The 10,474-nt window shown below is 51.3% G+C and overlaps 2 protein-coding genes across 5 annotated transcripts; one reads left to right on the top strand and one right to left on the bottom strand.

Annotated features, from left to right (window-relative positions):
• Positions 1-513: 513 nt before the first annotated feature.
• Pafah1b3 (platelet activating factor acetylhydrolase 1b catalytic subunit 3) lies at positions 514-3,670 on the bottom strand. Of its 2 annotated transcripts, none has more exons than XM_036208392.1 (6): positions 3,549-3,670; positions 3,066-3,160; positions 2,791-2,880; positions 2,005-2,121; positions 1,804-1,926; positions 514-849 (listed from the first exon to the last, which is right to left on the bottom strand). In XM_036208392.1, exons 2-6 carry the CDS (start codon positions 3,141-3,143, stop codon positions 562-564), a joined length of 696 nt encoding a protein of 231 aa, XP_036064285.1. In that variant the 5' UTR covers positions 3,144-3,160; positions 3,549-3,670; the 3' UTR covers positions 514-561. The 2 variants fall into 2 exon arrangements, with proteins under 2 accessions (XP_036064285.1, XP_036064293.1); XM_036208400.1 differs by lacking the exon at positions 3,549-3,670 and adding an exon at positions 3,271-3,380.
• On the top strand, positions 3,072-9,318 carry Prr19 (proline rich 19). 3 transcript variants are annotated; one of them, XM_036208375.1, is made up of 3 exons: positions 3,072-3,648; positions 8,000-8,671; positions 8,758-9,318. In XM_036208375.1, exons 2-3 carry the CDS (start codon positions 8,053-8,055, stop codon positions 9,237-9,239), a joined length of 1,101 nt encoding a protein of 366 aa, XP_036064268.1. In that variant the 5' UTR covers positions 3,072-3,648; positions 8,000-8,052; the 3' UTR covers positions 9,240-9,318. The 3 variants fall into 3 exon arrangements, with proteins under 3 accessions (XP_036064268.1, XP_036064275.1, XP_036064261.1); XM_036208382.1 differs by lacking the exon at positions 3,072-3,648 and adding an exon at positions 5,996-6,447 and having other exon boundaries at positions 8,047-8,671; XM_036208368.1 differs by lacking the exon at positions 3,072-3,648 and adding an exon at positions 5,996-6,447.
• The last annotated feature ends 1,156 nt before the right edge of the window (positions 9,319-10,474 follow it).

Genomic DNA, 10,474 nt, shown 5'->3' with positions numbered 1-10,474 from the left:
TGTGAGTGAGGCAGCCTGAGCAGTCTGGGTAGGCTGAGACCTTGAGCTGTGAGAAAGGCAGTTTATCACTTCACTTAATCACTGCAAGAGGCAGAACTTAGGAGGCCAATTTGGGGCCAGTGGAGAAGAGTCCACCTAAGACAGACTTAGCAAAGGTATGAATCCTGGAGGGTGTAGAAGGTCTGAGATGGCATCCGAACTTGGGCCAGACCACCAGAAGTTAGTGTGTGTCAGCCGGGACAGCTCCCTGAAGGGACAGCTCGGGGGTGTGATGGTGGGATTTGATGGGACACTGATCCAGAGATTTTCTGACTTTGAACCTAACAGTAATGACAGCAAACTGGTTCCACCCAGAACTTCCCCAAGCACACTACTGAAATTCAACTGACTGCAAGAACCAGAATGCCTTGATGGATTAGTGATCTACCTCAGTTACAAATAGAAACACCCCGCATAACTATGGGGGTCAAGGATCTGGCTGACGGTGGTACCCAGACAAGCCTAGCCATAAAGCAAGAAACAAGCAGAAGGAGAATTTAATGTCATGGGAAGGAGAGACGCTTAGGGTGTGGTCTCTGGCAGAGGGATGCCTTGGCCCTGGTCTTGAGCCAGGAGACGAAGAAGCAAGGCGTGTAGGGCCCGGCAAACAGGTGTGTACCCCAAGCGGCTCAGATGTAGGTAATCATACATGTCATGGTGGCTTATGGTGCCGTCAGAATGCACAAAGCCAGGGTCTGCATCTAAGAAGTGGGCTCGGGGGTGGCCAGCCAATGCTGCTCGTACCAGCTCGTTTACCTGTCGGTTTTTCTCCCGAAGTGGGTTGGGGTGCTGGCCCCGTGGAAGCAGGCCCTGAGGAGGCACACCAACAGTAAGTTGTCAGATCAGCATTTCCCAGACCACACTGAACTGTCCACCCCCCCCCCCCCCCGGAAATTCTCAGCTGTAAAATGTTTAGGGATGTGAAAATATGGAGGACAAAAGAATAGTTCTGGATACCATGTCCCAGCTCCCAGTCAGTAAAAACCTAGGTGGCAGGCAGCCTGTTTCCAGAGATCACTCATAAAAGACATCATGCCAATGGGTCAGTGGCCTCTTTCAGAGGTGGAAATGTCTTAGCTAGAAGTGATGAAGCTTAATTTATTCCAGGAATGACTGACAACTTTTTTGAGTTACCCAACTCTCAAAAATACCCAGCATTCCTTTGGGCAACAGGCTAACTGGTCCCTGAACATAGCCTCAATCACAGCCACCCTTTGTTTGAAGACAGGGTCTGACTGTCCTCACTGCATAGACCAGGCTAGCCTCTAATTCAGAGATCTCCCTGCCTCTGGAGTACTGGGATTTAAGGTGTGAGCCATCACACCTAGCTCACAGCTACTTTTTTTTTTTTTTTTGAGACAGGATTTCTCTGTGTAACTGGCCTCAAACTCACTCTGTAGACCAGGCTGGCCTTGAACTCACTGAGATCTGCCTGCCTCTGACTCCCAAATGCTCGGATTAAAGGCATATGACACCACTGCACGGCTCACAGCCACTCTTAAGAGAGTATGGAAATCTCCTACCAGACAGAAAGCCATTGTGCCAAGCTGCCCAGAAGTGTGCCAAGCAGAGCTAGCTACTTCTGGGGTCCCACATCATAACCACACTTTTTTTTTTTTTTCAAAGACAAGGTCTTGCTGTGTTGCCCAGAACAACCTCAGTCTCAATGATCCTCCTGCCTCAGGCCCTAGAGTGCCACGATTAAAGGTATTTGCCACTATGACTGGCTGCCACATTTCCTTTCCCACCCTTCCAAGCTCTCACCAGCACAACCACCCGTGCCTGGGGCTGCAGCTTGTTCACAAGTTGTACAATGGCTCTGATGCCACCCGTCACCTGCTCTGCTGTGTGGCTGTGGTTGTTGGTGCCCACCCAGACTACCACGATCTGTGGAAAGAGCGACACAAAGCAATGGTAAGGAGGCAGGCAAAGGGAGCGTTAACTCGCCACCCAAGCCTTGCTCACCTTGGGTCGGATGTGTTCCAGCTCCCCATTCTCCAGCCGCCAGAGTACATGCTGCGTGCTGTCCCCACCAATGCCAAAGTTAAGTGCGTGCAGAGGAGAGAAGAGCTCCCGCCAGATCTGTGGGCGAGGAAGGATGTAGGCACTGGCCAACCACCCATGTCTGGGTGATAACTAAATGCCACTATGGATAAGCCTTACTTGATGAATGAAGTCTGGTTAAATCTCAACCTTGAACAAACTCCAGTAGGGAAAACTTCATTTCATAGAACCTAACAGTGTCTTGCTTTAACCAAAATCCCACCAGAGGTACACTCATTTTATAAAATACCTGTCTGCTTGAACCATACAGGGAGCTACCAGCAATACAACTGAATCTCACTGTGAAAAGAGCCACTGTGGCTGAACCTGTCTTAGGGAAAGATTTTGTGACTGGCAGTCTTTGCAGACTACTATTACAATCGACTTCACTTTCTGTAAAGCTATTACAACTTTGTGTAAATCTAATAGGGGCTGTGCTCTATTTTAAAGTAAATAGCAAAGAGCCTCACCTTCAAGCTATTTTGAAGGAAAGCCTCAATTTAAGTCTTGAGATAGACAAACCCAGCCTGACGAACTCAGGGCACACGCTATATTCCTAGCAGACTATTGCACTGACATGGGATTCTTAGATTCCTTCTACCATGGGCATTTCTGTACCCGCTTCTTTGTCTGGCTTGGGTTCTGGGCCCAAAGTGCTAGTGAGGGTATATGCCTGGATGAGGAAGGAGGAAAGGGGCGAACCCTCACCTCACACTGGTGCATTAGCTGGACCAAGGAGTCCCCGATGAAGACGACTTCTGGTTCCTTGTCTTTGCTGTCGGCCACAAAACGATGGTGCTGCAAGGAACCAGGAAAGAGTCCGTGGCACGCATGCTCCAGGCCCCGCCCCACCCTGCTTCCTCAAGCTGGACAATCAAAACCGGCTTCCCACCCAGGGGAAGGCGAGGACACCACGAAGCAGGGTTCTCTACACGCACCCGCCCCTACGTCCCTAACCCCGATGACTGCGTGGGGTCACTCACCAGAGACATCCAGCGCCCGTCGCCCTGCACGTCCTGCACAGGCGTGGGCTTGCTGGCCGGGTTCTCTTCCCCGCTCATCCTCAACACCGCAGCCCCTGCGGAGGAGATCCGTGGAGTCCGCCCGGGAATGCTCCGCCAGGACGTGGATCCGCCACGCCCACCCCTACCCCCCGGCCAACACAATGGACCGTCCCGCCGCGCTCACTCGCGCGCGCGCAGGGCGAAGGCCAAGCCGGGGACGCCGCCTCCTCTCGCAGAATGGAAACCGTCACGGGGGAAGGAACTCTCGCTCCCCTCCCCTCCCCTCCCCTCCCCTCCCCCGACGGAGGCCGGGCTCGTCTGTCGCTTCCCGCTGGGACCCTCGCGACCACGGCGGCGCGGCGCGGCGGGGCGGGGCAGGCGAGACCACGCAGCGTGCGTGGCGGGGGGCGGAGGGGTGGAGAGGGAGAGACAACCCAGAGTTGTCGGGAAGGGGTAGCGTACCCGAAGAGCCGGCAACGAGCAGGGACAACCTAGCGCACTTCCTCCGGGGAGGCAATCATTTGCTGCCAGGCCAGAAAACTCCGGATCAGACCACCTACGGGTGTGTGTGTGTGTGTGTGTGTGTGTGTGTGTGTGTGTGTGTGTAACCCATTCACGTGGGAGAGGGAGTGGACGGGCTCATTCTTGGATCCCGGAGGGGGTGACTCGGAGGCACCCGGGAAGGGACGCTCCCATTTCCTACTGGTGTGGGGGAACTTGAAAGGAAGAAGCCCAGCACTCCGGAGGCAATGGCCGACTGATCTCTGAGTTCGAGGCCAGCCTGGTCTACTTAGTGAGTTCCAGGATAGCCAAGGCTACACAGAAAAACCCTTGTCTCAAAAACAAACAAACAAACAAAAACAAGGAAATGAAGCTGAGGCGGCACCAGAGTTGCTTTGAGGGTGTCGAGATTTTTGTTTTGTTTTCAGATGACGTCCCAGGCTGGCTTTGAACTCAGAGATTCACCTACCTCTGCCTCCCGAGTTCTGGGACTAGCTCCAGCTTCAGCATTAGGTTTTTAATTGGTATAAAATCTCAAATACCTAACTTTATGCCTTCGAGGCACCATAGTACCTACGTGGACTCTAGAAGGTGCAGAAAGCGGAAATTGGAGATGGCTGCAGGGCCCTGCCCAGGTCCGACCTGGCACCGCCCCTGCGGATCCCCGTGCGCATGCGTGGCCTCTTCTCCTCGCTCTAGATACCAAGTGCCTCCACTCACTCCAGTTGGGTGGGTCTGGACTCTAGCCAAGGCTCCCTGGCTCTAATCCCAAAGCAGTCTCCCCAGGGTCTTACCCTTCCCTAAATGGCCTAGCTGTTTTCACGCCGTCTCACCTCCAGGTTGGACATTCGAATCTATCCATTCATTCTGGGTAGTGTGATATTGAAATAGTGAAGAGTTTTACTTATTGTGTGGTACTGGTATAAAGTCATTACTGAACAGGTACAGTGCTTGCCGAATGAATGTTAATTACATTAATAGGTCAGAAGTTGGCTGTCTCCATGTGTGGAGGAGACAGATTCTAAGGGTTTGGGTTTTTCTTGAAGTTTGGAAGTGTGGTGTCCCATGCAGCTGAGGATGACTTTAAACTCTCCATCCTGCCACCTCTACCTTGGTGAACAGGGTTTCTTAAACTTTCTCTGCTTGAGCCCTCCTGTTTTTAAAAAGACAGGTCTGTCTTACTTCATAAAGTAGTAGACTGTCCTGGAACTCACTGTGTAGGCCAGGCTGGCCTCGAACTCACAGAGTTCTATCTGCCTTTGCCTCCCAAGCAACTTTTCTGTTTTTTTTTTTTTTTTAATGTTTATTTATTTATTTTTTATATTTCCAGCACTGTGCTTCTATAAGGAGGGAAAACTTTTTATTTACAGACAAAACATTGCAATTCATAGCATATAGTCTTGGAATAGACTCTGAGGCAGGCTCACTGGCATTGCATAGACTGATGGTGTGTATAGTTCAAATGTGTACACTATATGTTCCCAGCCACAGCTGCCATGAGGTATTTTGTTTTGTTTGTTTTCTGAGACAAGGTCTACGTAGTTAGCCCTGCCTGTCCTGGAACTTGCTATTTGTAGACCAGGCTGGCCGTGAACTCACAGAATTCCTCCTTCAGAGTGCTGGGATTAAAGGCTCTCACCACAAGTTTTGAGTTGCAAAATGGATAAGCACTGTTAGAAACACCTTAGGTTTATTATGTTTGATTTTGTTGTACTTTCAGAAACCTTTTAGTATTGCCAAATTTTTCATGACCACCCTCCTTTGTTAGGTAATCCACATGAGCCTGTGACCCAGAAAGCCTGTGAGCAAGGTTTGAGAGCCACTGAAGATTAGAGAAGCAGAGAGAAAAGTCATATAATTATTAACATTTTGACAGGGATATACGCTGGCATAGTTTCGTTTGACTTGGAAGTCTGAGGGCCACCCGTGGTGGTGCACACTGCAATCCCAGCGCTTAATAAGTAAGGCAGGAGAATAGAGTACCAGGCTATCCCGAGCTACATACATAAGGACACTACCTCAAGATCTAAAAACTAGTCAGCTGAGAGACAAGAGGCCAGCCTGGGCAAATGAGCCAGCTAAACAAAACAACCCTAAAAACTAAAAAACACGTGAGGGGACACGTCGTGGTCAGCAGATAAAATGGAGGTAGAGAGAATACCTGAAGCAAGTGGAGAATGGAAACTACCAAGCATTCACCCACAAACGTGCTGGTGGTTCAGTCAATCTCTTTACAAACTGCATGGGAGAAGTCCTACTATCAACCGATTTTACAGATTAGGAAACAGGTGGGCAGTGGTGGCGCACGCCTTTCATCCCAGCACTTGGGAAGAGGCAGAGGCGGGCGGATCTCTGTGAGTTCGAGGCCAGCCTCCTCTACAGCACGAGTTCCAGGACAGCCAGAGAAACCCCTGTCTCGGAAAAAAAAAACAACCAACAAACAAAAAGGAAACAGGCTCAACGCAGTCACAAAGTTTTCTGAAGTCACACAGCTTGAAAGCGCTGGTTCCAGTGTGTGTTCACAGAGCCTCAGTGAGCATGGAGCCCAGCGCCTTCCATTTGGACCTGATACGCCGTCCGCCAGTGGCTAAGCCAATCAGCATCGAGCAGGGGGGCGGGCCTAGAGGCAGGGCTGGGCGGGGCTATAACTGTCACTCTTGGTGCCACGTGCTTCTCCTGGAGACGCTGAGGCGGGGGCGTGGCCAGGGCGCGCATGCGTGTGGCGTGCTTGCTGGTTTAACACGCGCTCAAGGGCCGGAAGAGCGCGAACAGCTTCGAGGCCCGAGTCTCTACAGCAGAGAAGCCATTGCTGCCCACGGCCGCGAGGAGCCCGGGGTGGGGTTCGTTGGCAGAGACGAGGGTGAGGCACCCCTCCCCCTGCCCCCACTCGGCCTCTGGGCCGCCTCAACTGTCAGGGGTAGACCCCCACTCCGAAAGCCCTTAGGAATTGAGTCCGCCCGAAGCAGGCCCTGCGGCTCCCCGGTGCCCTCTCCTCCCGCCTTACGTCTTGCCTTTTTTATTTTGAGACGAGGTCTCATGTAGCCCAGGCTGGCCGCAAGCCTAGGAAGTTGAGGATGTTGACCGTGAGCGCCTGGTCCTCCTGCCTCGGCTTTCTAAACGATGGAGTTACAGACCTTCACCACCGTGCGAGCTCCCCCTCCTGCCCTCATTTACCATTTCCTGTGTCCTGTGTACCTTGCCGAACCGTGGGCATCCTCGCTCTCCCAAACCTCGTTCTAGTCCGTCAAGTTCCTCAGTTGCTCATGATCTCGTTCCATTTGTGTGTGTGTGTGTGTGTGTGTGTGTGTGTGTGTGTGTGTGTGCTGTTCTTTTTGAGGCACTATCTGGCTGTGTAGTAGTCTTAGCTGGCTTCAAACACATGATGCAAGGGGAATGAATATATCAGGTAGCATCCCACTTGGTCCATCTTCTATCATTCATTCATTGTGTTCTTTCGTTTGTTGGCTTGTTTTTCGAGACTAGGTTTCTCTGTGTAGCCCTGATTGCCCTGGAACTCACTCTGTAGCCCAGGCTGGCCTCGAACTCACAGAGATCTGCCTGCCTCTGCCTCCCGAGTGCTGGGGAGAAAGGCTTGTGTGAACACCACCGGCTTATTTATTTTTAATATTTAATGTTACACACACACACACACACACACACACACACACACACAGAGGTGGTACTGCTGCTGAGTATAGGAACCTAGGTTTATGCAGTTGTTAAGCAGGTGCTCTATCACTCTGTATCCCAGCTTTTATTTTTCCAGTGCTCAGGGCTTCATGTGTGCAAGCCCAGACTTTTTTTTCTTCTAAAATTTATTTTAAATTTGTGTGTGTGTGTGTGTGTGTGTGTGTGTGTGTGTCTATGTGGGAGTATGGGAATGTGATTGATTGCAGATGCCTGCAATAGCCAGACGAAGACATCAGATCCCCTGGAGCTAGAGTTAGGCTGTAGGGTTCATCTGAGATGGGTGCTGGGAACTGAGATTGGTCCTTTGAAAGAGCATTGAGTGCTCTTAACTGCTGAGCCAGCTCTTTAATCCCCTAAAACACAGGGTTTTTACATTTTTTATTTTTAAACAGGACCTGTGTTACTTAGGTTGGTTTTGAATTCACTCTGTAGCCCAGGCAGGCCTTAAACTTCTGATTCTTCTGCTTTAGCCTTGTTGAACAGACAGGATTAGAGGCTTGCACAACCAGGCCTGGCCATCATCTTTTAACTGTTTTTTCCATGTTCTTATTCTCTGTTACTTTGTCCCCATTTCCTGATCTTTTTTCCTATTAACTATCACTACCTGGACCTCATTTTGGACTCCTGTGGCCAGGCCTTTTCCAGTGGTTCCCTGTACACTTTTTTTTTCTCATCTCTCTAAATAGTATTTTTTCTTTGCCCTGACCATCTTTCCCACTTAGCTACTGTCCCTGATTTATCTGCATCTGATGACCACCATGCCTTCTAGGCCATCATGGACCCTCGGGGACCAGTCTCTCAGCCTCTCCAGCAGCTTGAGAAATCTGGTCGCATCCGGCGTCGCAAAACTAGGGGGGAGCGAAACAAGGCCCTGGTGAGTGGCTATCGACCATTGGCCCGTCAGGATCCCCCCGTGTCCAGTCGGGATCCATCTGCACTCCTCCAGGATCCTGCAGCGTCTGCAGCCCCCAAGCTTGTCGTCATAACTCAAGGCAGGTTGAGTCGGGAGCACCGGGGTCTCTTCAGCCATGAAGTGAAATCCCTGGATGTGGCCCGGCTGCTTAACAGTGGCTCCTTGGAACCATGTACCCCCCCACTACCCACCAAATCCTCCTGCAGCCCAGGCAGAGGCCAAGAACCAGCCTTAGAGTCAAGAGGCAAGGAGAACCAGGTACCTGGAGGTGTAGACTCAAGCCCACCAAGTTCCCCAGGGCTCCCTGTGTTGGGACGACTGCTGGAGGAGATGCAGTGCCAGCTGACTCTGCCACAAGCCTTTCCCACGAGGGACCTAGTGCGCGAGTCCAGAGATGCCATTCTAAGAACCTTACAAGGCTGCCATGGCTGCGTGCCTGATCTTGCCCTGGTGCTCCGAGGTTGCCGTTCACCCTTGCCTGGTGAGTCCACTTCCTCTCCCCCATCCTTCCCTTTCCCTTCTCCACTGTGGTTCAACTGGTCTCCATGCTTCTTTCTTCCGTGCCAGAGACGAAGCCTAGGGTCCCTGAGAGACGGAGGAAGACACCTTCTGGTATCGACGTTCCTGAGCATGCTCCAAGGGAGGGGAGGCAAAGGACTCAACAGGGGACAAAGGGGATTAACCTTGCCGGGCCTCATACTTGTAGCAGCAACCCTTCACACAGGGCCAGCCTGGTGCCACCTACAGATCACCAGCTGCCAATCGTGCCCTCAGTATCTTCACCATCTGCGATAGCTTGTGGTCCCCCAACAGCTTTTGATATGCTGAAAAGCATCTGGCTCATAGCCACACCACCCCAGCCCCAGCCCCGGGATATCTGCCCACCTCAACCCCTACCTCAGCCACCATCACCCTTGTTGCCCCGAACATCTGGCAATAAGGACTTGGACTGGAGCCCCGACCCTCCTGCCCCACTACTCAGCCTTTCCTGGGTGGTGACCCAGAGAAGTCCAGAGTCTTGGTCCTTCCCCCCAATGAGACTGTACTGAGGAGACTGTGGGTAGGGTTGTGGGGCAGGGGTCCCATGCTCCCAGTCACCTCAATAAAACACCATCTTGGTCCTCTTGATTTCCGGTGAGTGGCTGTTTCAGGAAAGCAGCTTTGTAGTTTTGTTTGTTTTATTTTATTTTTTGGTTTTGTTTTGTTTTATTTTATTTTTGGGGGGTGGGGGGTTGTTTTGTTTTCTGAGACAGGGCTACTCTATGTAACCCTGGCTGTCCTGGAACTCACTCTAGACCAGGCTGGCCTCAACTCAGAGATCCCTCTGTCTCTGCCTCTGGAGTGAAGCAGCTTTCTTTCTTTCTTTTTCTTTTCCTTTTTTTTTTTGGTTTTTCAAGACAGGGTTTCTCTGTGTAGCTTTTCGCCTTTTCCTGGAACTCACTTGGTAGCCCGGGCTGGCCTCAAACTCACAGAGATCCGCCTGGCTCTGCCTCCCGAGTGCTGGGATTAAAGGCGTGTGCCACCACTGCCCGGCTAAAAGCAGTTTTCTTTTTTAAAAAAATATATTTATTAAAATTTTTTTCATTTTACATACCAACCCCACTCCCCCCTCCCTCCCCTTCTCCCCCCTCCTCACCTCCCTCCCACTTACCCCCATCCACTCCTCAGAGTGGGTAAGGCCTCCCATGGTAGTCAACAAAGTCTGGCATACCAAGTTGAAGGAGAGCCTAGCCCCTCCCCGTTGTATCAAGGCTGAGCAAGGTATCCCACCACAGGGAATGAAAAGCAGCTTTCTTTAGGTCTGAATTCTAAGGCCAAGATGGAGAAGTATATGACTTGTTACCTCGCTGGAGCCTGAGGGACCAGCAAGCCTCTCAGTGCTTGGGGTGGTGGAGACAAGAGGGCTGAGTTCACAGTTATCCTTTGTTTGAGCCAGCCTGGACTATGAGTCCAATGAACCCCAACAAAACAAAACAACTCTCCCCTCTAATACACACAGTAAATTAATAATCATCCCAAGTCACATGGTAAAGACCTCACACAAAGTTTTCCCATGCATTTCTTGCCCCCCCCCCCCCACACGCCCGTGTGTGTGTGTGTGTGTGTGTGTGTGTGTGTGTGTGTGTGTGTGTGTGAGTGTTTTGAAATAGTCTCCCTGTGGTAGCCCTGGGTGACTTGAAACTTGCTATGTAGACCAGACTGGCTTAGAATTTGGAGCAATCCACCTCCGTTTCCCAAGTGCTGGGATTAATTGCTTGTACCGTGGCTCACACTAGGAATGGTA

The sequence above is a fragment of the Onychomys torridus genome, chromosome 1, assembly GCF_903995425.1.
Source record: "Onychomys torridus chromosome 1, mOncTor1.1, whole genome shotgun sequence".
Lineage (NCBI taxonomy): Eukaryota > Metazoa > Chordata > Mammalia > Rodentia > Cricetidae > Onychomys > Onychomys torridus.
The sequence above is the reverse complement of the archived record's forward strand: the minus strand, read 5'-3'. Positions and strand labels throughout refer to the sequence as shown.